This window comes from Vanellus vanellus, assembly GCF_965231255.1.
Source record: "Vanellus vanellus genome assembly, chromosome: 23".
NCBI classification, from domain to species: Eukaryota; Metazoa; Chordata; class Aves; order Charadriiformes; family Charadriidae; genus Vanellus; species Vanellus vanellus.
In genome coordinates this window covers 1,925,012-1,952,515 of record NC_138928.1, presented here as the reverse complement: position 1 = coordinate 1,952,515, position 27,504 = coordinate 1,925,012, and the positions used below count along the sequence as shown (strand labels likewise).

The 27,504-nt window shown below is 58.5% G+C and overlaps 1 protein-coding gene across 3 annotated transcripts; it reads right to left on the bottom strand.

Annotated features, from left to right (window-relative positions):
- Positions 1–1,050: 1,050 nt before the first annotated feature.
- KCNC4 (potassium voltage-gated channel subfamily C member 4) lies at positions 1,051–25,658 on the bottom strand (the record flags this gene model as incomplete). 3 transcript variants are annotated; one of them, XM_082494528.1, is made up of 5 exons in its annotated part: positions 6,964–7,073; positions 14,818–15,003; positions 16,488–17,424; positions 22,647–23,393; positions 25,491–25,658. In XM_082494528.1, 5 exons carry the CDS (start codon positions 25,656–25,658, stop codon positions 6,964–6,966), a joined length of 2,148 nt encoding a protein of 715 aa, XP_082350654.1. The 3 variants fall into 3 exon arrangements, with proteins under 3 accessions (XP_082350655.1, XP_082350654.1, XP_082350653.1); XM_082494527.1 differs by lacking the exon at positions 6,964–7,073 and adding an exon at positions 8,881–9,017; XM_082494529.1 differs by lacking the exons at positions 6,964–7,073; positions 25,491–25,658 and adding an exon at positions 1,051–1,112 and having other exon boundaries at positions 22,647–23,297.
- Between the last annotated feature and the right edge of the window lie 1,846 nt (positions 25,659–27,504).

The window sequence follows — 27,504 nt, the reverse complement described above, 5'->3', positions numbered from 1 at the left end:
GGAGAGGGGGGGTGTGTGTGATGGTGCAGCGACCCGCTCGTGGCACCTCGAATGGAGCCTTCGAAACCCCGGAGAAGGGTCCCCAGCGGCCGTTTGACGATGGAGAGAGGGTCAGAGCGCGGATGGAGCCGCGGGCGGCGATATCTCGGGGAGCAGCTGGCGAGTCTCCGGAGGCGGAGGGGCAAGGTGCATCCGAAAGCGTGGGCAAGGGGAGGTGGGGGGGCAGCCCAGGGGTGCGCTGGGGCGATGGGCGGCGTGTCCGTGGCAGGGCTGGCAGCAGGCAGGGGAGCGGGACCACCCCCTGGCACCCCGACCTCCCCTCCCGGCCTCGCTGCTCCGCGGCAACTCTCTGGGTGGGGGGGGGAACCCGGCTGCCAACCCCCCCCCCTTTCACTCCGGCCACGGAGGTGGGAGATGGAGCTTTGGGCTGCTGCAGTGGGGAAGCAAAGCTCCTCAGGGAGAGCATCTCTTGGCCTCGGGGAGAGCATCCCTGGGCTTTGGGGAGTGCATCCCTCAGTCTTGGGGAGAGCATCCCTGGGGGAATGCAGGTCCCAGCCTTGGGGAATGCATCCCTTGGCCTCAGGGAGAGCCTCCCTGGGCTTTGGGGAGAGCATCGCCCTTGGGGAGAGCATCCCTTGGCCTCGGGCAGAGCATCCCTGGGGGAATGCAGGTCCCAGCCTTAGGGAGAGCATCCCTTAGCCTCGGGGAGAGCATCGCCCTTGGGGAGTGCATCCCTTGGCCTCGGGGAGAGCCTCCCTGAGCTTTGGGGAGAGCACCCCTAGGGGAATGCATCGCTCAGCCTTGGGGAGAGCATCCCTTGGCCTTGGGGAACACATTCCTTGGGGAAAGCATCCCTCTGCCTCAGGGACAGCATTCCCTCCACCTTGGGGAAAGCACCCCTTGGGGCACGCATCCCTCCGCCTCGGAGAAGGCATCCCTCAGGGCGAGCATCCCTTGGGGAAGGCATCCCTTGGGGAGAGCATCCCTCGGGGAAGGCATCCCTCGGGGAAGGCATCCCTCGCCGGGGCGCTGCCTGCATCCAGCTGGGGCTCAGGAGAAGGTGACCACTTCACCCTGGGGGTAACTGGAAGAGAGGACGTCTTGGCAGGTGTCTGCAATTAAAGACACGAGTATTAAACACGCCGATACACACTGCTTTCATCAGCTATTTGTGGAGAAATAGAGGGAGAGCAAGACCGAGCTTCCAGGGGTCCCAAACTCTGCGGGGTGCAGAAAACAAAGAGCGATGGCCTTCTCCGGAGGGATAAAACGCTGCCGTTCCATCAGTAAATCGGGACAAAATGTTTTCAAATAAGCCTCAGAACGAACCCCGAGATGGAGACTTGGGAAACGATTCCACAAGAGAAACCGGACATGGCGTCAGGGTGATTTTGAGGGTAAAAATGAAGAGCAGAGGAAAGAAGTCCTCCCTCCTGCAGCCCCCTCCTGCCGGAACGCGGCTCTTTGACCGAAACTTCCCAAGCCAACCCCAAGCCAGATGTCCCAAAGCCAAGCCTGGTGCATTAATAATCCGCAGTGGTTTTGCTTTTCTCTCTCTCTCTCTCTCTCTCTCTCTTTCTCTCCCCCTCTCATTCGTTATCATTGAATTAATTAACATTGATTGGAGCTCTGAGTCACAACATCGCCTCTCCCCGTGTGCCAGGACCCGGTTTCCAGGCGAGGGGCCGTCAGACGGGGAGACAGCGCCTGATCCACCCGATAAGCCACGGACCTGCTCTTTCCACCCAGCGATTTTGCTGCAAAAACCCACCACCAGCTCCTGATCGCCCGTTTGACTTGGCTTTCCCTCCCCCCCACCCCCCCCACCCCCCCGCAGGCAGAACGCAGTTCCAAAAACATCTCATTTTCCCCCAAAATAAAGGTCCCATCCTCCGGCGAGCATCGCCGCGCAGCTCGGGCGAGCAGTGCCTGGACGCGGAGGCTTTTCAAAGCCTCCCATCCCAGAAAAACCCTCGGGATTAACATCCCTGAAGCCCAGGGCTTGCAGGAGAGGTCCCCACCTCCCGAGCTGCCACGACCGATGAGTTCGGGGGACGCAGCATCATCCCCCAGCAGCAATTTGGGGACCAGCGCTGGCCAGGCACGAAGCGGCTGCTAAAAAAAAAACCCCAAAATATCACCGCTCCTGGTTCAATCACTCCTGTAAGCAGCTAAAAGCTCTCAGCGAGGGCTCGTGGCCCTCGAGAAACGTTCCCCGTCAGGTCGATTGATTTACCAGGGACACGACTCGGCTTTTAACTCCCGTCTCCTCCTCCCCCATTCAAAGCCATTTTGTGCGCTCGCTCGAGACCCGCTGCCCGCATCCTCCGGGGACCTGCCTTGGAAAGCAGCTTCCCAGCCTCAACAAAAAAATCTTGACTGTTGTTATTTATTTTTAGTCGCGCTAATTTTTTTTTTTTTCTTCTTTTTTCCCCTTTAATCGCCATTCCCCCCCCCCCCCCCCCCCCAGACAAAGCCGCCAGGAGAAAATTGCCCTCCTGTCTCGGCTTAGCGTTACCGGCTCGATTCTGCACCGCCGGCGGGTCCCGGCCCCTCTCGCCCTCGCAGCCCCCTCCTTTCCTCCACCTTTTTTTTTTTTTTTTTTCCTTTGGGTGCCCCACCACGGTGGGGTGATGCCCCACCACCCCCTCCTTGGGCAAGGCGGGAGGTTGGCACAGCCCAGCCGTGACCCAGTCCCCAAAATCCCCAAGGTGCGCTGCGCTGCCACCAGGGCCACCACCCCCATCCCCCCCTCCCCCCTCCAAAAAATTTCCAGGTTTTCCCACTTTCCCCCTACCAGCATCTCCCCAAAAACCCTCCAGCACTGCCTCCAGGGGCTGCCAGCTTCCGGCTGCTCCACCACAATATTTGGGTAGGTCCTACGCTAACTCCGCTTTGGTCTCTCGGTGCGCTGCTTTTTAATTTTGCCTTCTTTTTCCCCCCTCTTCGCCCCCCCGTTGACAATCCGTTTGCAGACCAGAGGCTCTGGAGGTGCTGAAAAAGAAACCACCAAAACGCTCCGGCGAGTTTGGCTCCTCGCAGCTCCCCCCCCCGCCGCCCCCCTCCCCCCGGGTGGCACTTTGTGGGTCCCTTTTCTTTTCACCCCCGTGACAGGCGGGGGGGGTTGAAGAGTCGGCGGTGCTCCCCAGATGTTGGAGTTAAACACCCCCCGGCCAACATCTGCATCTCCCGCAATGCCCACCCCCACATAAAGATGGGGGGGGGGGGATTTCATGACGACGGAGGAAAAACCAGTGACCACCAGCATCTCCCGTGCCGCCGGGACCAGAGATGGTACCCTGGGGGGAGGGGGCGGGGGGGGTGCGCATCGCCTTGGGCATCCTCCGCACAATGCGGGGAGCCCATCCCCAGCCTCGGGCTGCTGTCGGGCGCGTTCCCCCAAACCCAAAAGATGATTTTATTCTATTTATATATATTTTTATTTTTTTTTCACAGCTAGCAGGACATACTCCCTTGCCCCAGCCTGTCCCACGCGAGAGGAAGAGCGGGACCCGCTCCCCAGCAGTTTGCAGAAGACTTTCCGAGCCTCCATTTACCTTTTCATCAGGGGGGAAAAGCGTAAGGATTGATTGCCCGGGCGGAGGTAATGAAGTAACAGACTGGGGAGCTGGGAGGCACCTATTTATAAGCTCAACTGCATCTTATTTTGCATCTGCCTCTGCTCTCCCTGTTCCTCGTCAGCACGGGCAAGGGACGGGGTTGCTATTTATTTTATTTTCTTTTTTATTGTCATCAAATAAGCACTGAGGATTTTTCCTGGCAGCGCTGGGGAAGCCAGAAACAGGCTGCTTCTGGGTAGAGCAATTACTCTCTTGACATCTGAACCTCCTGCCCGGCTGCCTGACAGACCTTTTTCTATTTTCTCAGCTCTTTCAGGCATCTCCCGAGAAACAGAGCAGTTGTTGCAACAATAACAATTAATACTTTGCACGCAACCCGGGCTGGCGGCACAGGTCTCCTCGCGGCACTGGTCTCCCAGTCTGCCGGGAGGAAGGGAGAGAAGGAAGAAGCTGCTGCTGGATGATGGGGCTGGGGGGGGGGGGGGGGGGGGGGGCAAACAGCCCCAAATTATCCCCCTGGGAGCCAAAGGATGAGGCTGCTCAGTTGCACAGCTGCTTTCTGCAGCCTTGTGGGGAGTCAATCCCTGTCCCAAAGTGCCGCCGGTCTCAGCAGACAGACGGACGGATGGATGGATGGATGGACGGATGGATGCAAAGACTCCCAATGACATCAGGGCAGCCCGATGCTACGCAGCATCTCTCATCCCATTCCCGGGGTTGAGCATCACCTGCATCACCTGCAGGTGAGGAGCACGGGGTACCGCAGCTCCCCTTGGTACCCCGCTGCCGGCCGTCACGCTGTACACCGGCGAGGGACACGTAGATATGGTACACGGAGCGCTTTATCTGTACGTTCCTGCTCAATCACAGCATCCTCCTGCGATACAGCACAGCAGCTCCGACCCGGCACGCTCACCCCATCCCATGGGAAACTCTCCTTTCCCGACTGGGCTGCCGGCTGCCCTGGTGGTGGCTGCACACCAGTTGCTTTTTTTTTTTTTTTTTTTTCAAATGCCATTTTAGGACTCGGGCAGAGGCAGCCGGACTCCTATTGATTTATTCAGTTCATCAAGAATAAATCAACCAACCTTGCTTTCTCCCGCTGCTTTTCGCCTTGGCTGGAACGTGCGCTCCTCGCCAGATCCCTAAACATAGATAAGCGGCTGGGAGGATATTCGGGGGAAGTATCGTATATTCTTGCTCTATTCTTATCCTATTCTCTAGGCAGCCAATTTTGGCCACTGTTTGAGATAAAACCCTGAGCTACAGAGATATTCAGTGGTCTGCTCTTCTGATCCACTACAGCTCCTCTTATAACCTTACCCAGGGGATTAACCCCCGCTAACTCGCCCCCCAAAAACCGCCCCAGACCCCAGCTAAAATTACCAACATGCTGTTTTTCCCCTCTCCTGCATCCCCCAAATCAGGAGAAGGTGGGGAGGAAGAGGGAGAAGATGCGATGGGTTTTTTTGGTTGTTTTTTTTTTTTTTTTCAACAGTTTGGTGCCTCCCACTGAAATCCTTCCGTCTCCCATTCGGGGCTCGGTTGTTTGAGAGGAGGTTTTATTTTTTTTTTTGCACATTAGTCATCCCTTCTCCCGAGTTGCATAACGCCACTGCTAAAAATTGCATCGTAGCGGCTCCATGTCAGTTCTCATACTCAACCCTCGGGGCTCTGATGGGGATGAGATTATATTATTTTGGGGGGGGGAGGGGGCGGGGGGGAGGTGGTCCACCGAGGGTTTTTCCACACCGGGCAACCAGCCGCGGTGTTTGGAGGAGCTGATTTGGGAGCTTGGAGGGGGGGGGGGGGGACACACAAGGAGAGGGTGGGATCTTTTGGGATCTGTTGGCTGCATCTGCTCTGCTTTCAAGAGACTCAAACCCCAAAGTTCGAGTTTCTTGATCCGCTGCTTCTGCGCGAGACGGGGCGGCGGAGCCGGTGTTTCATGCCTGGCTCGTCCCCAAAGTCAGCGCGCGACCTTGGTTAAATCATTTATGATTCAGAGACCACTGAAATCATAGAGGTTGACCTTTCCCTCTCGCACGGGCTGGGGAGATTCCAGCTCCTCCTGCTGCCAGAGGAACCCGCTCCGAAGGGGAGAATGCACCGGAGAAGCACCAGGACGGTGCCGCTGTACTCACCCCTTCGCCCGGATCATGGGGGTTTTGGGGTGATTCATGAACCTGCCCAGGTACCCCGACTGTTTGCCATGGGAACACACTTTAATTACAGAAATTCACGGCATACTGCTACAACCAGCGGTGTCCCCCAGGGGTCCATGCTCGGTCCAATCTTGGTCAATATATTCATCAATGACCTGGATGAGGGGACAGAGTGTATCCTCAGCACGTTCGCTGATGGTACCAAACTGGGAGGGGTGGCTGACACCCCCAGAGGGCCGCGCTGCCATCCAGCGTGCCCCCGGACAGGCCGGAGAGCCGGGCAGAGGAGAACCCGACGAGGTTCAACAGGAGCAAGCGCGGGGTCCCGCGCCTGGGGAGGAAGAATGCTGGGCACCAGTATAGGTTAGGGGCGGACCTGCTGGGAAGCAGCTGTGAGGAGAAGGATCTGGGGGTCCCGGAAGAGGGTAAATTATCCCTGAGCCAGCAATGTGCCCTTGTTGCCAAAAAGGCCAATGGCATCCTGGGCTGCACAGGGAAGAGGGTGGCCGGTAGGTCGAGGGAGGTCATTGTCCCCCTCTACTCTGCACTGGTGAGGCCACAACTGGAATACTGTGTCCAGTTCTGGGCTCCCCAGTTCAAGAGGGACAGGGAACTGCTGGAGCGAGTCCAGCGAAGGGCCACTAAGCTGACTGAGGGGTTGGAGCATGTCCCGTATGAGGAAAGGCGGAGAGCGCTGGGACTCTGTAGCCTGGAGAGGAGAAGGCTGAGGGGAGCCCTTATTATGGCGTACAAGTACCTAAAGGGGGGGCTGAAGGAGGATGGAGCCGGACTCCTTCCAGTGGTTCCCAGTGACAGGACGAGGGGCAACGGGCACAAGTTGGAACATAGGAAGTTCCGTTCAAAGACGTGGAAAAACTCCTTTTCGGTTCGGGTGGCAGAGCTCCGGCACGGGCTGCCCAGGGAGGGGGTGGAGTGCCCTTCTCTGGAGGTTTTCAAGACCCGCCTGGATGCAGTCCTGAGCGATGTGCTCCGGGCAGTCCTGCTTTGGCAGGGGAGTGGGACGGGATGATCTCTGGAGGTCCCTTCCGACTCTGAAAATTCCATGATTCCATGAACTCAGGTGTTGCCAACAAGAAATGAATCACTGCCGCGGCACAGGGCTCAGAAACCGCTATGGGACATCCCGGGCAGAGGAGGGAAGCAGTTTATCGTAATTTCTCCCTAAATTCGGAGAAATTCCAGCTCTGGCACCGGGTCTACACGGTGCTCCGCTCCTGCCGTCGAGCCCCAGGATCCGGCTCACAGCACGGAGGTTTTTCCCTTCTTTTTTTGCTTCCCTTCGACTCTCGCTGCTCCGCTGGCGGGGCTGGGGCAGGGGAAGGCAGGAAGGGAAGAAGAAAAGCAGAATAAAAGGCAAGAGCTTCTTGTTGGCGCCAAGCAGGTCTTGGAGGGGAATTATTTCGGGGACGCGGTGACCGGCTCCTCCTTAGCAGCTCCTTCGACTCGGTGGGGAGGAAAAAAGAAAAAAATAAGGCAGAAGAGGCATTTAACGCTTCTTCCTCCCGTAGCATCTCTTCCACCGTGGCAGCAAGGAGTTTTACTGCAGGAGGCTCCCGGTGTTAACCCGTCTCTGCACTGAGGGAAACTGAGGCACGGGGAGCCTGGGAAGGAGCAGGAGTGTCCCCGGCTGTGGGATCTGCCAAAATCCAGCTTGGCCAGCTTTGCACCGTGGGGCTCCTCACTCTGCACCATCCCTGGTTTGGCTGTGATGGAAGGGAAGGGCCTGACCCCAAAAAACCTCTTGGGGCTTTTAAACACACCCAACGCTAAGCTTTGCTCCCCATCCTCCGGCGGAAAGCCCCCAGGCTCCGGCCCCACCGAGCTGGATTTCTCAGAGTAAGGAAAAAGGCGGTGAGAGCACTGGGAAGAGAGTCGAGAGCACCAAACCAGTCCCTTCCAGCCCCCCCCCCCGAGCCCCAGACGCAGCTAGAAATGAGCCAGACGTCGGGGGAACCGAAGGGAAGACACCCGAGATCGTTCCAAACCAGCCCAAAATCTAACAGACATGAGCAAAAACCGGCAGCGCGTCAGAGAGTTTGGCACTCCGACCTCATCCTCCCAAGGATGGGGGAAGGAGCCGGTTCAAAGCCAGCTCCCCCCCCCCCCCCCTCCCCGTGGGGATGCTCTGCCCCACCACCCCACGGCCATTCAGCCCCCCATCCATTTAGGCATCATTTTGTCGCGATTCTCTCATTTCCCCACTATTCGACAGCAGTGGCGGCTTTCCCAACCACTCTCAGGGACCCATAACCCCCTCCCCACCACCAGCGACCCACATCCCCCTCCCCACCACCTCCCAGCTCCACAGGAACCCCCGTACATCTATTTTGCCAATCCTTTATCCCAGCCTCCACGTGCTTCCCGCACTCAGCCCGGGGCCCTACACCCCCCCCCCAGGGACATCGGGGCTGGTTTTCAGGGTTGCCAAAGCCCCCTCCAGCCCCAGGACCGTCCCCGAGGTTGGACGGAGCAGCAGACACAAGGCGGGAAGGAACTACGTGTGGTTTAGGCAGAAAAAGGCACAAAACAAGAGGGGAACCGCTGCTGGGCAGGGAATCGAGGTTTATTCATCTGTTGCCTCCAGAAACTTGAGGCTGGTTAGAAAAAAAAAAAAAAAAAAAAAAAAAAATAAAAGAGACCTAAAATTATATGAATTCAGCCATTTCCAGCACAATGATATATAATTTTATGAGTCAACATGTCCTTGCGTTTCCACCACCCTTTAGCCCAAGTGCAAGCGGCCCACGGGAAGGAGGGCTCGACGGCAGAGGGAATCGCAGGGCTTTGCCCGGTTTATTGAGGATGAATAAGGTTTCAAAGAGGTGGGGGGGGAACAGACACGGGCGGACCAAAAAACCACTGAGCAAACCCTCAACCCGCTCCAGGGACTGTCCCAAACGCGTGGACACGAGACAAGTTCAAGGGAGAGGCGACACGTCCTGCAAAGGGGGCAGGGGGAGGACGGCGGCGAAGATCAGAACCCGCTTTTCTCAGCGATGGAGATGTCCCGACTCGGTCTCCGCTGGGCACAGGCACCGCCGCGGAGTCCCGGGGAAGGAGAGAAGGGGGGAACAGAGCGAGACGACACGACAAAGCGGGATCCGGATGGCGTTTTAGAGGACGGAGGGGACGGGAGAGCGGGGACGCCGCAGAGGACAGGGAGAGCTGCAGCGGGACGCGAGGGGAGCCAAACCCACCGGGGATCCTGCCACACCATCTATGCTGCTCAGGCTTCGGGATTTTCCATAGCCTCGGTGAAGAAAACGGAGAGGTTAGAGCCGAGCAGCCTCCTCCTTCCCAAGGCTCGGGAAGCAGAGAGCACCGAGGGCGAGCATCGCCCAGCCCCACACCCCAATTTAACCCCCTGAAAAAATAAAAGAAAAATTCAGGATGGAGTTGTTTGGGGTTCTTTTTGAAGGTAACCGAGGTTCTGCAGATCTTCCAGACCTCCCCTCCCTGCCCCTCGGCTCCCCGTGCCATCCAGCGGCGCCGGCTGAATCCAGGACCGGAGAATCATCGATGTCGGGAGACCAAATCACTCCCGGGGGGGAAGGGGGGGTGGGGGGTGGGGGGATACGGGTTTTGTTTCCCAAATTGCTCTGAATGAAGAATGAGTCTGGGGATTTCGTGGGCTGAAGCAAACGGGGAAAAGCGGCAGAACTCAAACAAATAGGGGATTTGGAAGGAGTTGTTATTCCCCCGGCTCTGGATTTTAAGCCGGCTGTAGCAGCAAGCTGCTGCTGACACCTTTCTGTACGGAAAGGAGCAGGTAGACACGCTCGTTATTTTCCATAAGAAATTGCATTAAAAAGCAAATATTTCTACTGCTTTAAGCATGGGAACGCTTCATGCTCCCCCAAAGAGCCCGAAACGGCTCCGGCTTTTATTGAAAAGCGACAGCCAGAACAAATGCTCCCGCAGGTCAAAAGCCGCTTTTCTTTCTGGAAAGAAACTGAGTATTTGCATCGAAAATTGGATTTTTAGGTCCAAACAGCAACCCTGTTCAAAGAGGAGCCCCAAGACCTTCTCTCCGGATCGCTGCACCTTGCAGGGACAGCTTCCCTGCCAAAATATGGAAAATTAAGGACGTTCCCGGCCACGACGAACCCAACCGCCCTGCGCCGTGCTGCGTCTGCAGCATCACCCCCGCTAGCGCCCGGGCGAGCAAACCCATCCTCGCCACTGCCTTCCCCGCGAGCGCCGGAGAACGCCGGAGAACGCCAGGGTGTGCGAGGGTGCGCGTACGCAGCGGGGAGCGGCGGCAGGCGGCTCCCTGACAGCAGAAAAACAAGGTGATGGATGGCCCCGTCGGCAGCGCCAAGCTTGGAAGCCGTCCCCGCGTGGGTCCCATCCCCTCCCGGGGAGTTAACGGCGTATCTTGGGGTTTTGCCTCGACGCCAAGGCGCCGACGGCGGGTGCTGACCCGGTCAGGTTGTTTTGGGCTCAGATCGGGGATTAACGCTCAGACCGAAGCGATCGCGGCGTCACCCCCACACGCACACATCATCCCCCCCCCCCGAGGAGGAGGAGGATGCTGAGACAGGAGCATCGTCTGGAAAAGGCTCCAGAGCACCACCCCTTCAAATCTGATTTTTAGCCCCTTTTTAGACTTTTTTTCCCCCCTAATCATTTCCCAACGGCAGCGGCTGGCAGGGGGCCACGGGAGTCTTCAACTCTTCCCGTAAGTCAGCCCCCCCCCGAGGAGACGCGGCCCCTGGAGCTTCGAAGCAGCGAAAGGTGGAGGGGACAGAGGGCCGTTTGCCTAAACCTGTTGCTGACTTCAGCAAAGCTTTCCCAGTTCCCGCAGTGGAAGCGAGAGCAGAATCAGGCCCCAAAGAGAAGAGCAATTTCCTTATTTACTTTTTGGCAGGGATCCCCGCGGCGAGCGAGGAGGGAAGCGAGCGCAGCCCTGAGCCGGGGAGGATGTGGGGGGAGCCCCATCCTGAACTGGGGATGTTTCAAACCTACAGCAGCTGATGCAAAGAGCCCCTGATCCCCCTCCTCCCCAAAAAAACAACCCCAAAAAACTGCATCGGGCTCATCCTTCAGCAAACCTTGCTCTTTTCCCAGGAGCGCTGAGGTCTTTTCGAAGAGCTCATGCGTTTCCCTGTCGCCCTGAGCCACGCGCGTGGGAAGCGATCGTGCCGAGATGCAACCGGTCCCTGAAAGCTCGGGGCCACCGATGGATCCAGCACCCAAACAACATCAGTTTTGGCAGTGGGGTGTTACGGGGTCGGGGCTTGCTGGGAAGCCGCCTGGGCGATGCGAGGACCTGCCGATGTGATTCGGCACTTTCTAGGGATGCTCTTTGCCCTCTTGCTGAGATCATTGAACAGAAATGGGTGGGAACAGGCGTGGGAACGGGGCCAACATCACACTGCCAGGTTTGATTAAGTCTCAAGCATCACAGTTTGGGGCAGCACTTCATAAAGATGCTTGATTGCCCCGGGGCCCCTCTGCAACAGGGCTCTGGGGGCAAACCTGCCCCGAGCCCAACACCTCATTTTCTCCATCAATTTATTCCCGAGCCGCGCTCGCGGGAGCACCTGGGAAGGAGCTGAGGACTCCATCCCTCAAGGCCATCACGGTTTTCCACCAAACTCAAGGCCGAGTGCCACCACGGAGTGCCATCAAGCTGCAAAGCGCCGGAGGGTTGTGCTCTGCTAATTGCCACCGGTGCCGTTCGTTAACGGAGGCGGTATCCCAGCAACTCGCAGAGGTGCTAACCGAGGTCACCGGCGTCGCTTTATAAACGGGTTTGTCGCCAAGGAATCGTATAGTGGCATCTTATAAACACAATGGTGGGGCAGCGGACAACCCCCGGGGGGGGGGGGGGGGTGTGTGTGTGTTTTTTTCCGCCGGGACCTGGCGATGCCGCGCTCCCCACGTGCGAACGCTCGCAGCTCCCGGGCGCACGTGCGCGCTCGCAGATGCTTTGAGCCGGCAGCAGATGGGGACGGGGTAATGCAAGCAGGCAGCATCGCCCGGGAACGCCTGTGCTTGTTTATAACGGCGGCCTGGCGCTCATCTGCGCCTTGCACGCGCTCGCACGCCTGTCCCCGTGCAAATGTGGGCTTGTCCCTGCTCCCCCCCCCCCCCCCTCCCCGCCTCCCCGATCCCGCCAAGCGGCACCGGTGGATGCTCACGTGAGCATCCCACACCGCTCACGCCACGTGCCGGTCACGGCCCTGCACTAAAAGCAAGCAACGGAGTAAAAAAAAGAAAAAAAAAAAGAAAAAAAATCGGCTGCGTGATGCTCTGGGTTCCGGCAACCAAGCCAAAAATTGCCGCTTTGCAACGCCGGTGCGCCGTCACAGGGTAAACCCCTTTCCCTCCATCCAACTCCATCCCTTGGGGGTCCTCTTGAAATCCCACTCTGGTTTCAAGCGCCACCTTTTCCTAGACCATCTGGCCTCCATATCTCTCCATCCAAGCAGAAGACGGGGGCTTACATGCCAAGACAGACCCATGCCAAGGTGTCTGTGCCCTAGCAGGGCACGTTTTGGGGAACTGCTGAGCAGGACCTGAGTGCTGGAGGGAGATAAGGGGTCCGGAGCCATCCCGGGCAGCAGGGGAGGATGGTGACACCACTGGAAGCAGCAATAGGGACAAGAAACACGCACCACATGGCAATCCGCTGCAATCCAGCTCGCTCTTCTCCCCGCCAGGTCCCAGGGGTGGTGGGCAGGGGTAGCTCTCCTCTGTGAGCTGCCCCAACAAGACCAACCGCTGGAATCAGGCTCGAACCATGCCGGATGCTGAGATCTGCAGCGTATTCCTGAACCAGCTCCATCTCCTGATTTCCACAGCTTGTACAGACATCAGTACCTGTCCCAGGATCTGACAGATGGCCATCAGCGAGTCGGGCTCAGAACCAAGCTCATCTCAATTTGCAGAGCTGCCAACATCCCAGTACCAGAACAAACAGCCTCAGCAGGAGATAAATCAGGACCAAGGGAAGAGGCGCCTTTGCAGCTCCCAACGGCTTTCGGCCGGAGCGCAGGGGGCTGCTTTGCCCCTCTCATCATCTCTGGTCACCACTAACCCTGACCACACCGGAGCATTTCACCAGGGAAGGCATCTGCTCTGACCTCCTGGGACAGCATCCCACTGGTCCATCATCCCACCGGTCCATCCGCAACAGTCCAAGCAGAACCCAGATATTGAGGCTCTTCCCAAAAGCTCTCACGCATCACTCAAACTCCTCTGGACACCGGATCCACCTTTCTCCGGCTGCAAGACCATTTGAGAAAGGTGAGCCACAAACACATCTATGACCCACATGCACATCTATTTTTAATTGTATAAAGCACATTTTCAGGAAGGACACCAGAACAAATCAATGAAGATCACCAAAGCGCCCTTTCGAATAGCTGTTGCTGCCACCGTGAATGAAGTAAATCTCCTGGTCTCCTGCACCCAAGTAATGTGATTTGGGAGCCCAACGAGAGCATCACTGGATCCTCAGCTATTAGATGTACTCTAGTTCTCCTGCCTTCGGTGGGACCAAGCTCAAATGCTCCAGTTGAAGAGATGCCCGACTTGGGCATCTTGTAAGGATGAAGAGCAGCACTGGTTTTCATCCCTCTCCTTCAGCCCTTCCAGTTCAGCATCCCCCTGAGCCTGGAGCAGGGCTAGAGCCCCCTCACCTCTTTGCATTAGCAGGCATTAAGAAAAGAGACCAACTTCACAGAAAAAAAAAAAAAAGCATTTCCAGGAAAAAAACGCAAGGCATTTCGAGCAAATATTTGTGTAGTACACTCCTGTCCAAAGATGAGCAAAGCTTTTCTTTTTTTTTTTTTCTTCCCTATTTCTAAGGGACAGTGCTGAGCGGGAATGTCAAAGGGAATCCCTCGTTTCCCAGGAGGAAGCAACCAATTTGCTTCTACTAGTGGAATAAACATGTTTGCCCCCAAACACCTCCCTGCATCCCAAGCCCAGCCAGGCTCTACCATCCCAAGCAGTGCTACAGCAACAAATCCTTGAGGGCCTCCAAAACCTCAACACCGGGTCTCGGTGTGCACCTCGGAGACGTAGCACATCATCTTTTCTCCTGCCTGGTCCCAGCTCACATGCACCATTCCCTTTGAGTAACCGGCATTAGATGGTACCAAGGAGGTAGAGGTAGGTCAGCTCTGCAGCTGCATCATCCCACGCCACCCTGGGCACACAAGAAAAACCCCAGAACTAAAAAACTGAGCCGCGTCCTAAGAATTATCCCAGCAATCGAGGGTATAGCTGGATTTTGTGGCTCAAGGTAGGCACTGGATTTACCCTCCCAGGGGTTGGGATGCTGGGAGGTGGGCACAGGGCACGCTCGCCGGTGGAGGATGGTGTGAAGGGACCAGACTGAAGAGGACTGTTGTTTTGTCATGGGAAGAAGAGGTTTGTGTTTTCCTGACTCATCTCCCCCACAGTTTCCCACAGAAAACCTCGACGCTTAGCCAAGCTGACTTCCCAAACCCCGAGGAGACAGCCTTTCTGGCAGCCCGGTGCTTTTGGCAAGGCAGAACTTGACACATCACGGCTCCCCACGCTCGAACCCACCAAGAGACATCAGAGGGGGAGAGGAAAGGAACAACCTGCGGATTTTTTTTTCCCCTACTTGGAAACCTTTTGACCACCTTCAGTCGTAACCTCCCCACCTCCCCAGGAGAGATGTCCCCCTCACACCACCCCGAGACGGGTGGTTGAAGCTCATAGAGAAGAGCTGGAGCGACAGAAGTCAGAGCACTGGGCAGCAAAGGGACAGGACCTGTCCCCAAGGAGGGCACTGCAGCCAACATGGGGTTACAGACCCCAAATGGTGGCAATCAGGGGGAGGAGAACTTGCAGGAGGAGAAAACAAAAAGGATAGAGCCAGCACAGAAAGACATGGTGGAAGGAGATGAAGCAGATGGAGAGGCAGGAAGGCAAGTAGGTTTGGGGAGCAGAGAACGACAGCCAGGCAGGCAGATGGAGATGAACCACTGTCTCAAATCGATGCAACAAACCTCCACCTCACCCTCCCCGGCCCACGGGCCAGCTCACGCCTCCGGCATCAGCCATACCTTTCTGGACGCCTCCATCCGCTGCACAGGAGAAGTCACCCGTGGCCAGCAGGAAGCACGTGGAGGACTTCTTGTTCTTTTCCCGGGTGCTGGAGCGCCGCATGGGTCGCTTGTCCTCGTCGGTCGGTGACAGCGGCTGCTCCTCGTCTGACAGCACCACGTTGGCCTCACCGTTCTGCTTAGAGTCTGCAAGAAGGCGGCAGAGACCCATCAGCAGTCCATAAACCCCCAGGACAAGGTGCTCGGGGTGGCCAGAAGGGTTTGCTGAGACCACGCAAGGAAGCAGAAGACCCGATTGCAGACGGTCCAAAGCGACACCCACAAATTCAGGTACCGATCGCAACCCAGACACCCTAACTCAGAGCGAGCAGGGGAGCAGGACCACGGCAGATTTTAATTCCAAGCAGCAAACAGCAGCTCTTACTCCTGCTGAGGGTTATATACCCGGCGTGAAGCCAGGCAGGGAAGAAACGCCCCTGGTCTTTGAGATCCACCCACTGAATTGGTGGGAATTAGCTCTCCAAAACTCATGCTGCTGAGATAGAGGCAGCTCAGGTGAGTGGGGAAGTGCTAATTTGTGTCATCTGACTCTGCGGGTCGTTAGCTGAGAGGTTGCTGTGCCAGGTGAGGGTCCGGCCTGAGGTTCTGGATCAGGGTTGGGGTGAAAGGATGGGGTTGACCTCCTCCTCCAGAGCAAGACAGCCATCCTTCACCGCTCCCCACTGCCGGGGCTCCTGGGGCAGATGGGATGCGTAAACACGTGGGAAAGGGAGATTAATAAGGGGAAACAGCTTTTGGAGCTCCCTGTGTCCCCACAGGTGAAGAACCGTCACTTAGACACGCAGCCAGACGTGGGGCTGCCCAGGGCTGACTTCAGCGAATGCCACCCCACCGCGGTCCCTCCTGTTTCGGTGCTGCTGGCAGCAGAGCAGGGAAAAAAGGGCAAAGCAGCCTCCGTGGCCAGCGATGATACCGCGGCCGGGCCCTCGCAGTCCCCCAAGCTTAGCCCGAGGGATGCTGCCCACCAAGGACTGCCCATAGCTGGGGCATTGCCCTCTCCTGACCTGAAGGAAAGACTGGGCGAACCCCAAACTTCAGCTCAGCGCATGAGACCAAATAACAAACCTACAAGGGGCGGATTTTGCTCCTGCCCGAGCGCAGGATTTGGAGCAGCGTTGCCCTCGCTGTGCAGGGATGCTACATCTACTAGAAGATAAACGGGATGGTGGAGTCCCGGGGAATATCCATGGATTTATCCGCTTTGGTGAAATTTGCCCTGATTTACAGTGGGAAGAAGCAAAAGAAAATCTACCCCGAGGGCATTACCAGGCTAAAATGGGAATTGGGCAAATGGTCTTACCTCTGTCAGGGTGAGGAAGAGAGGGGCTAGGTAGGGACACCTTGAATCACACCATGGGGACTTGATCTGTGCCATCAGGAGAGCAGGATACGGCCTTTCTCCCCCCTGCCTGGAGGGGGAATCTTGATCTGCAGCATCCTGGTCCACCAATACAGGACCCAATACCCGGACACCCGAGGGCCCCAGCCCTTTCTCTACACCAAGCTCCCACCAAACCGAGAGGGGCTCTGGGACACAGGGAACCAAAACTGCTGCCTTGGGGGCTCCTGGAGGTCTCCCCCCTCCCTCTGGCCCACCTTTGAGGTCTCACCTGACCGTTTCCGCTCAGCCGCCCCCTCCTCTACCGCCAAGGGGCAAGTGTCGCTCTGGGTGCTGTTACGGGGGGAGTTTTCTTCGGATTTGCAGTAAGTAGGGGAGTCCAGCGGGGCCGGACGGGGTATATGCTTTTTCTTCTTCTTTGGCAGCTTCTGCTTGGCCATGGCCAACGAATAGTACATCCCAAAGTTATTGACAATGACGGGCACGGGCATGGCGATGGTGAGCACCCCGGCCAACGCGCAGAGAGCCCCCACCACCATGCCCGACCAGGTCTTGGGGTACATATCACCATAGCCCAGGGTCGTCATCGTGACCACAGCCCACCAGAACCCAATGGGGATGTTCTTAAAGTGAGTGTGGTCGCTCCCGCGGGGGTCGGATGTCTTGGCTCCGATCCTCTCGGCGTAGTAGATCATAGTGGCAAAAATCAAGACCCCCAAGGCGAGGAAGATGATGAGGAGCAGGAATTCGTTGGTGCTGGCCCGGAGCGTGTGGCCCAGCACCCGGAGACCCACAAAGTGCCGCGTCAGCTTGAAGATCCGGAGAATCCGGACGAAACGGACCACCCGTAGGAAGCCCAGTACGTCCCGGGCAGCTTTGGAGGACAGGCCACTGAGACCTACCTCCAGGTAGAAGGGCAAGATGGCCACGAAGTCAATGATGTTGAGCAGGTTTTTAACGAAGAGAAGCTTATCTGGACAGCAGATGATGCGAACCAGGAACTCGAGGGTGAACCACAGGACGCAAACCCCTTCGATGTAGGTGAGGATGGGCTCGGTCTCCACTTTATGCGTCAGCAGGATCGTCGTGGTGTTGCCAACCACCAGGGTCTCCGTCACGTTGACGTCGATGTTGAAAGCCTCGTGCGTCTCCAGGCAGAAGGTCGTGATGGAGACCAGGATGAAGAAAAGCGAGGCAAAAGCAACTACCTGCCAAATTAGAAATTACCCAGGCCATTAGCTGATTTGGGTCAACTGGTGGAAGAGAGCAGTAATTTCATGAACACCATGACAACGACCTTGGGGCAGCCTGAGGAACACTTCTGGTGTCACCTGCCTTTGGTACATCTCTTCTAATCACTGCTAGTCAATAGCAATAGCACGGATGGAAGACGTTCTCATGCAACAAAAATAAGTGCAACAGGCTCAAAACACCCCAGGAGCTCTGCTGCTGCCACCCACTTCCCCGAGACGGGAAGATGGAGCACAGGGAGGGTTCCCTGGACCTGTCCCATGAGTTGACGGCAAACCTGACTGTCTGGGGCCATCAGTCCAGAACCTTTCTCCAAGTGCTACGATATGTACAGGGGGAGGTGTGCTGGGCTCCAGGTGTGGCTGGAGATGTGTTAGAGATGACAGTGATGAAGGGATGAAGAGAGACCTGCGCCAGCCTGGGTATGGAGCAAACCTCCACTGGGCACACACATGAAAAGAGAACTTTGAGAGGACTAATTCGAAGAGTTTTCCCCCACCTTCATCCCCCAAAAAACCCAGATGAAGTGTTTGCACCATTCATGACTGGGAGGTTTGAGGTTTGGATGTATCAGAGATGTCCTTTTACCCCCTCCTTGCTCCCTGAGGGTCAGCGGCGGATGATGTGCCCACGGATGGTCCAGGGCTGGGAGGGCAGCACAAGGAGGAGAAGAGCAGGCAGAGCTCAGCAACCCGCTGATGCCTGGACCCGGTGACACCCAGATGCTCCCACTTCTCCCCTCTGCCTGACCAGTGGGACCTTTATCCCCACCACGCCGCCGCCGCCGCCGCCTCCTCCCCACGGCACGCTGCCGCTTCGCCTCGCAGGTGAGCGAGGAAGGGCCGCCAGCACGCGGTGGAAATCGCAGGCTGTGTCAGAAAGAAAACACTTCGTTGTCGTCCCCCCATCAATCCTGCTCAGCCCTCCTCCCCGACAGGATGAGCTCATGATGAGTCCATTACCCAGAGCATCTGTTTCTAAGAGCCCCCGAAAAAAAAAAAAAAAAAAAAGAAAAAAGCCTCAGAGCACAAAAGCTCTTCTTCTCCCTTCCTCCAGCACAAAATCTCAGCGGGTTTGGCTTTCTGGGAGTAAATCCTGCTACAGCATCCCTTTGCTGCTCACGCACCGTGCCCGCACTGAGCAGCGGGATGCGACCTTTCGCTGTGGAACCCAGCCGAGCGCAGCCGCGCCGCGAGCCTGCTCGAGACGGCAGCCCGGGTCCTCGGCTGGAGTGAATCAGCAGCAGAGAGAGCCTGAGTCACGCTTGAGAAAAACCCGGCCCCGCACACCGGCGGTAACGTGCCGGCAGCCCTGAGCCCGCCGAGAGCATCCTTGAGGGATGTCCCCAAGGGCAAACCCGGGTGGGTCCAGCACAGAGAGAGCAGCAGCTCTCCAAAAGTTAGGTGTGAAGTTTAAGCCAGGCTTTAATTGACGGAGAAACCTCTGGAAGATGATTTTTTTCCTCCTCCCCGGGGATAGACACCTGCTCGGGGATGGGCTGAGATGCCCATCCAGACCAGACCAGACCAGACCAGACCTCTCCTCCAGACCAAACCACGCTGGACCACGCCGTGATGCTGCTCCGCTGGGGGCAGCTCCGCGGGCAGCCCTCGCCGATCGGCCCCACGCAATTTGGGAAGCAAACCCAACAGAAAAAAAAAAGTGGGATCTTAAAGCAAAGCCGGTTTAACCGGACAAGTGTGTCTACACATCGCTGGCATGGCCAAAATAATCCGCTTTTCAGCTGAAGGCTGAGTTTCCCCTTACGGGGAACGGAGCAAACCTCCACTGGGCACACACACATGAAAAGAGAACTTTGAGAGGATTAATTCAAAGAGTTCTCCCCCACCTTCATCCCCCCCAAAAAAAAACCCGGATGAGGTGTTTGCACCGTTCACGAGCGGGAGGTTTGGGGTTTGGATGTATCAGAGATGTCCTTTTGCCCCCTCCTTGCTCCCTGAGGGTCAGCGGTTGCCCACAAACGGTCCCAGGACTGGGATTGTCCCCGGTATGGGGAATCTCAGGAAAACCTGAAGATTAAAAACTTCGATTCAAAGCAAAGTAGGAAGAAAAAAAATAAATCACCGAGGAAGAAAGTGAGACCCTGCAGACGCGCAGGCGATGCAGCAGCCCCGCTGCACCAGCCGCGTAGGTGAGATCTGATTTAGCCCCAGGAGCAAAAACAAGCTCTAAAAATAGGAGTCAGGTTCACAACTGGTGCCAAACATCCCCCATCCCCCAAAGTCAATACTGCTGCTCCGGTTTTGTGTCAGCCGAAGATCTGACCTGAGATGTCTTATCTGGGCTTTGGCCCCTGCTCCAAGCTCAAGGGTTTTCCCAAAACTGTCTTAAAAATTGGAGGTTGGACTAGATGATCTCCAGAGGTCCCCTTCCAACCCTGACCATTCTCTGAAAAATAAAATAAAATCTACATATATACCCAGTGGCCACCAATACAGCCCCCAAAGCCCCCCCCCCAAAATGAGTCCTCTGGAACCTGCCGATGATCTACACGATCTCAACGTGCGCTCAACAGCTTGGGATGGGTGTTCCCAAAACACCCCATGACCCTACAGGGGGTCGCTAGCCCGAAAATCCCAATGGAAGTGAGGTCAGGACCTCAGAAGTTGGGCTGCAAAGGGAAAAATGAGGAGCCACGAGTGAGCGGAGTTTGGAATTAGAGGTAAAATCCCAACCAGGGCAGTTTCCCACTGGGAGAAAGAGAGTTTTAGATTCCAACTGGGACAACGGTGACGCTAGGGACCAAATTTGCACCGAGATGGGATGACACGCAGGAGCCAGCAGGCATCGACGCTCCCAGGAAAAGAGGCGAAAAACTCGGGAAGGGAATTTCTAACCCCGCGCTCAGGCGGTTGCCGGCTCAGGAGGTGCCGGGAGAGAGAAGTGCTGGAAGGAGGGAAAGATGGAAATAGGCAGGAGCCAAGTGAGTCAGGGCCCGAGGGGCTGCTCTGCGGGCGAGGAGGAGCGAGGACCGGAGAAATTCGGCCCCCGAGACTCTTAGTCACCGCCGCCGCACGCTCGAGGGAGAGGTTTCACGCGCACAACCCAGGAGCGCTCTCCTTCCCGCTGCTGCCACGGTTTGGCAAGCCGCGCCAGACCGGCCGCTCCGGAGCATCCCCAGTCCCGTGGCGGCTGGCGGCACCCCTTTGGCTCTGGAAAGGAAGGGGGAGACCCCGAAACGGGGCGGTATTAAAGAAATCCCACTTCAGCCACCCCAAAAACGCCAGGGCAGCACCACGAACGTTGCACCCGCAGAGATGCTCCCAGGTCCCGGAGCGTCTGAGCGCTGGATGGTGACTCCAAACCGGTAACGGTTCCCCGAGTTAACTGGGTGCGCTGGGGAGGTTGAGCTCCCTCAGTTTGGTCGCACCGTTCCGTGCCTCAGTTTCCCCTTCTGCCAAAGCAGTTCTCCTAAGCCGTTGCCAAACCATATTGATATTTTAGAGTGGAAAATAGGACCCAGAAGAGCCTGTGAGCGTTACCGCTGGGGGGTGACCCTCCCCGGGGCAGTGCTGAGCTTTATCTTAGAGCGGTAAGAAGGAAGCGGGGAGCTCCCAGCGCAGACTGGTCCCACTCCAACCCAGTCAGGGCTCACACCGCAGCCATCTCTGCTCCCTCCGACGCGCTCCTCCCGCTTCTGTTCAGCAAATGCCTTTCCGAGAGCAGCTCAGAACCAAACACCGACGTGAAAAACCCGAGTTGAATTATTCCGCTTGGGTTTATGTTGTTGGTTTGGGTTTTGTTGTTTTGGGGTTTTTTTTTTAAATTTGGAGCTTTGCACCACTCGGAGCATCTCTCGGATGCAACGAGCCCTCAGAGATGGGCAAAGGAGCGGGTACCCCTCTCAAAACGAGTAAAGCTCTCGCTGCCCAAGCGTCCTCTGTGCGTGTGCGTGTGTGCGTGTGTGTGTTGCTCTTACGTTAGCTGCAAAAACACCGCCTTGACAAACTGACCCCCTGCCCCGCGCGCTGCGGGTGGGTGTGAAATGCCTGCAGGATTTCTTACCATTGATGGGGTTTTTTTACACCTCTAAATGCATCCAGAATTCATTTAGATCCCAAATACCTCTGTGTGTGTGTGTGTGTGGCAGATTTATAAACTGGGCATGACGGGGGACACAGGCGGGGATGGGACCGGATGGGGATGGAATGGCGTGGGTGGGTGTCGGGGGGTCGGCGGGCAGCGCTTTGGGGATGATCTAAGCGGAGTGGGGAGAGGAGACACGTGCGCAGAATAGTGCCCGAGACAGACTGGGAACCCAAAGATGCGCCCGGTTATGGGGCATGTCGGTGGCTGTGGATGGGGATCACCTGCGTGTGCAAGGGGGGGGCGTGTTAGCACGTGGATGTGCTCGTGTGTGTGTGTGTGTGTGTGTACGTGGTGTACCAGGTCCCCAGGGACGTGTGTGGATGAAGGGGGTTGCGGGGGGGGTGCGTTAGCCGCGGCTGAGCCTGCGCTCGCACGTGCTGATGGGGACCGTATGCTGCGCGTGGGCAGCATCGACGCGGCGACGGTGGGGGACAGGGCTGCGGGGACGAGGGCGCTCGCAGGGCGCAGGGAGGGGTGCTTGCGCAGACGCACCGGGCGTCCTTTGGGACTGCTGCCGCAGAAGAGGAGTGTGAGCCCCTTGGGGACAACCAAGAGGATCCCATTTGCTTCAGGACCCCATCTGGGTGCCAGCGGGTCCCAGCCCTGTCCCCCCACTCCACCCCTGGGCCACTAAACGTGGGGTTTGGTGTAGGCACGTGCACAACCCAGCGAGAGGAACCCAAGTGGTCCTGCCTGTCCTAGAGCATCCCAAAACTCAGCCAGGACTCAGCCCTGCCAAGGGCTCTCCCTGACAATCCCTCACCTCCGTGTGCCATGGGGGTGCCCGGGCAGCACCCAAGGGTGCAAAGGGGGCAGGGAACGGGCTTGGCCCCAGTTTCAGCTCAGCTCCCCCATATGTGATGTGATGGGAGGGGATGGGGAGATGATGGAAGAGACTTCCCGCAGGATGGGAGATGGCCAACATGCCCCACGGTAGGAGGGGGATGGCTACAAGGGGCCCACGTAACCCTCCAGGAGAGTCCATCTCACCCACAGGGATGGGGAGATGAAGACACAACCCCAGCATGGCCCCATCCCACCTCCCCACTGGCGCGTTTCGGGAGCTTACCCTTGCCGCTTTGGATGAGTAGGGATCTTCAAAGAGCGCCCACATCTTGGGCTGCCAATTCCGACAGCAGCCACCCCCTCCGGCAGCCCCCGCCGCCCCCGGTGGCCTGTCATCCATGCCCAGGCGTTGAAGGGCCATCTCCCTACCCCCTTCCTCTTCAGGCTCCTCTCCACCGGCCCCTCCACCGGGTTCGGGACTCTCGAAGATGTCCAGGGCCTCTTCGGCATCGCGATGTTGGCGGTAGGTCATCCAACAACAGGGCTCCACATCCGTCTCATCGATGCCCCAGTAGGTGAGCTCCTCCTCGAAGAGGGGTCCGCAGATGTCCGCGGGGCAGTGCAGCTTGCCGGTACGGTAGTAGTTGAGCACGTAGGAGAAGATCCCGGGATGACGGTCGAAGAAGAACTCGTTGCTTTTGCCATCAAAGTCAAAGTTGCTCTGGGCATCGGGGTCAGCCAGCCAGGCCAGGCGGGTGCCCGGCAAAGTCCGTAGGGTGCTTTTGTAGGTCTCATGCCGGGTACCTCCTACATTGATGGTGATCTTGTCCGACTCTTCCCCTTTGCCCATCTCTTCCTTCAGGCATGTTTTGGAGGGTGGTTTGTTCCCAGACTTGCGTCCACGGTAGGAGGAGACACACACCGAGCTGATCATAGATTTCGGTGGATGGGAGATGCACGCTACGCGCACCCTTCCTCCGGGCGAGGAGCTGGGGGTCGGCGGAGGCGGGAGAGGGGGGCAGAGATGGGACTGGGGAGGGGAAAAGGGGGGGGCTCAGGCTTGGCTCTGGCCTCGGGGGGAGCAGGCTGGAGCCGAGCCGGACACCGCTGGCTGCTGGGGGACAAGCAGGGGAGGCTGCAACCTCCACCCCCTCCTAAACCACCCCCTCACCCCCCCCCCCAAATAAAACCGCCCTAAACCAGGAGCCAGCCCAGCCGGGCAGCAACAAGTGCAGGCAGGAGAGGGCCGCGGGCAGCGCTCGGGGATGGAGGGGGGGGGGACACCGGCAGCCCCGGTTCCGCCGCGAGGGGGGGGGGGGGGGGGATGCGGGAGGATGGGGAGGATGCTGCCGGGGATGGAGGGGTGGGGGGGGAGGGGGCGAGCCCTGAGCCCCGCCGGGTTGCGTGTCCCCCGTCGTTGTCGTGTCCGTCGTCCCCCCCTCTCCCTTCCCCGGTACCTGCAGCACCAGGCGCGGGGGGGCCCCGCCGCCCGCCCCTCCCGCTCCGGCGGCTCCGCGCTCCCTCCTCCCCCCCCCGCCCCGGGCCGGGCGGCGGCGGTCGGGGGGCGCCTCCCCGGTACCCGGTTGGGGGGGGGAATGGGATGGATGCGCCCCTTCCTATCTCCCCTCCCGCTTCCTTCCCCCCCCCCCCCCCAACAGGGCCCTGCCCCTCCCGGGGGGGGAGGGGGGGGAGGGCTGCGGCGCCGGAGGGGGGGCCCCGTTCACGCGTGGCCGCGGAGGGGGGGGCGGGGGCCCTGTTGCGCCCCGGTTGGGCTGGGAGCGGGGGAGGCGGCGAGGGCAGCTCCGGGGTTCGGCGGGGGAAGAGCCGCCGCCGCCTCCCGGGGCTTTTATAGGGCTGGAAGCGAGCGGCGGGGTTACGGGAGCCGGCGCCGCCCCGCCCGGGGGGGGCCGGGGACCCCCCACTCCAGCGCCCAGCCCCACAGCCCCCCGGCCGCCCTCCCACCCACGCGGCTCCATCCATCCCCGCATCCCTCCCCATCCCTCCCGCCAGCCAGCCCCTCCACCCCCATCCCAGTACAGCCCCCCCTCCCCCCCAGTCCATCCACAGCACCCCCTCCCCGCACACACCCCCCCCCCCAGCCACCGGCTCACCTCCCGGCGGGGCCCGACGTGCAGAGGGGAGGCTCTGGGTGGGTGAGTTGGGGGGGTTCGGTGTCAGCGAGGAGTGAACCCCGGACACCCCAGCTCCGCTTCGCGCCGGAGGGGAAATGCAGCCCAGAGCTGCCTGCGGATCTGGAGCCAGCTCTTGGCAGAGGCTGGAGCAGATCCCATCCCTCCCTGGCTCGCAATCCCTCGCTCACCCAGAGGTCAGGAGAGACCGACCCCCAACGCGGGTCGGCGGCCGGTGGGCAACTGGGTGGCTGGCAGGCAGAGCTGGCCCTCCTTCCCTCCCGCCACCCTCCCCTGGCCCCCTCCCCGCGCATCTCTCGCTCGCTCGCTCTTGTTTTGGCTCCTGCCTGAAAGATGCCCCTTCCCCGGACCTACGGACACCGGCGTTGGGACACAGGGTACCAACCACCCCAGTTCCAGGGGCCCTTCCCCTAAACCCCCCCCCCTTCTCTGGGGCTCTCGCACCCCCGGGGTGCTTGTGATGCTCTCCCCGGGGCTGGGGAGGAGGGGAAGAGCTGCGGTGCCCCAGGGGACAAACCTGTCACCAAAACGAAGACCCCCGAGGGACCCAGTCCTGCCAGCGCTGTTTACTCCCACACTGGCGCTGCTGGTGCTGGGGGCGGGATGGGGGTGGGTGGGTGGGGGAATGCAAGTGGGTGCTTTGGGGTCATAGGTGGGATCCAAGCCCGACACGGGCCTGTTATTGGGGTGGGGGGCTGAGCCAGGGGGGGCTCAGCTCTTGGATAAGGGGTCCTTGGTGGAGGGTGAAGGGAGGGTGAGGGGGGGGGTTCTGCCCCACTCCAGCATCCCTCTCTCCACCTCCCCGGGGCTCTGCGGAGGGTCCCCCCCACCAAGGGTCCCAGCTCCCATCCTCACCCCCTTACCCACGTTTGTCCCCTCGGTGACATGCTCACCCCCTTACTCGGGGGGGGGGGGGGGGGGATTAGGGGTGGTTGGGGCAAACGCTCCACCCAAGAGAGCCGCGCTTAAAATCTTACCCCCAGGAAAGCCCCGCTCCAACTGTAACTGCAACTCGCCGGCGTCCAGGGCCGGATCCTGAGCGGGTGGAGGCTGGCGGAGCTCCACACCCAAACCACCCGGGGCTGCACCAGCGGGAGAGCGCGGAGCCCGAGGGAAAACCGTGCTGGAAAAATCGAGCCTTGCATCACATCACCGGCCAGGCATCGCAGCTCAGCTCCTCATCATCGGTAATGTGAGTTTGGCCAGGAGGAAGGAATGCTGCGACCTGATGCTAATATTTTATCCGGCGACTTTCATCCCGGGAAGATCTTCGTGCACCCGAGCGCGGCCGTTCCTGGGGTGGGAGGGGGTGGCCAGGCAGACAAATGGGTTGTATCTGGGGAAGGAAGAGATCTTTTAGCCAGCAACACCCGCCCAAAGCTGTCTGCTCTCTAAATATGCCTTCAGATTTTTAATGTCCATGAAAAAAAAAAAAAAAAAAAAAAAGAAAAAAGAGAGAGAGAGAAAGAGAGAAAGAGAGAAAATAGAAAGAGCTTGATGAATAAGGGCCTTTTTGGAGCAAGAGGGAGTCACGTCTGCGGGGACCTCCTGCAAGGCCGAAGGCATGGCAGCTAACATCCAGGTGAAAGATGGAATGAAGAGCAGCACCTGGAAGATCTCAAGGAGGATCAGCTCCAACCTGGAATGCTGCAGCCCTTGCGTGGGTCCTGAGGACATGATAACAGGTCCCTGGGTCCCCCCCAGTGGTGTCTGCACTGTCTCCCCCTGACCCAGCACAACGTCCTGGGCCCTGCCTGTAGCCTGGCACATCGGCCACATCCCCGGCTTGGTACACCAAGACCAACACGACAGGCCCAGGGATGCTCAGAGGGCTGCGTGGCCTGAAGGGGAGGATGGAGAGATGCCAGGATGACAGCCACGTCTCCATCCATGGAGGGACAGATGGACTGCAGCTCACTTTAGGGAAAGACGATCCTGCTTTGAGGTAGAGATGGACAAACCAACCTCTCCAGGTCTTTCTAGCCCGGGATCCCATCAATAAAAAAACCCATACTTTGACTTCAGTAACCCTTAGATGCTCCAGACAAGGTCTCTGTGCTCTTCCCTTCATGCTTTTGGTGGGACAGGTCTGGCTCCAGGCTGTGGGTGGTGGCACCCACGGCACTGCAGGGCGCTGGTGCCGCAGAGCAGCTCCCCAGGGCGTGAGCCCCACGCAACCCTTCAGGATGTTCCCTCGGAGGTGGGTCTTCCTGAAGAAGCTGTCGCGCGCCGTGGGCAAGGTCCATCTCTGCCGGGTTGCATTTTTCAGCTACAATTGCTCATCGCCAACCGAGCACGGCTATTTGAGCTGCGCGGGTCGCGTGGATGGAGGCTGCAGCCCCATCCCTCCGTGACCTCTGCCTGGAAGGGTGGGGGGAGGCTAGCTCATCCCCTGACACCCCCCCCCCCCTGTAGATCCTGCACCCCAAATTTCTCCCGAGGACGCTGGTGGCACGGTCCCCGTGCTGCTGTCACACAGTGCCATCTTGTGGGTCCTGCAACACAGGCTGGAGCCAAGGCAAGGAAAAAAAACACCCAGGCGACGGAGGGTGTCTCAGTCCAGCGGAGAATCTGACTCCATCCTTGGCATTATTGTCGCAATACTGCTCCGTAAGAGCAATTTGGGAGCGGGAGGAGGGCGGGCTGGAGCGGGGACGGTGGTGGTGATGGTCTGCCTTTGGAATGCCCAGGAGGGGTTCACGAGCTGGCGCTGTGCCTCAGTTTCCCCATGTTGAAGAGTCGGGATAACCATCTCTGGTTTTCATTCTGAGGTGTTGGGGGCACCGCTCCGCTGTGTGTCCGTCCCCACCGTGTGTCCGTACCCCGGTCCGCAGCTGCTTTGAGATGGGACACCCAAAACGCAGCCACCCCCCCCAAGCACATGGCACAAGCCTTTACCTCCCACCAGGCTCTGCAGGTTCCATGCCTCACTCTCATAGGAAAGTCAAATATTTTGATTTTTTAAAAAAAAAAAAAAAAATGCATGCATTT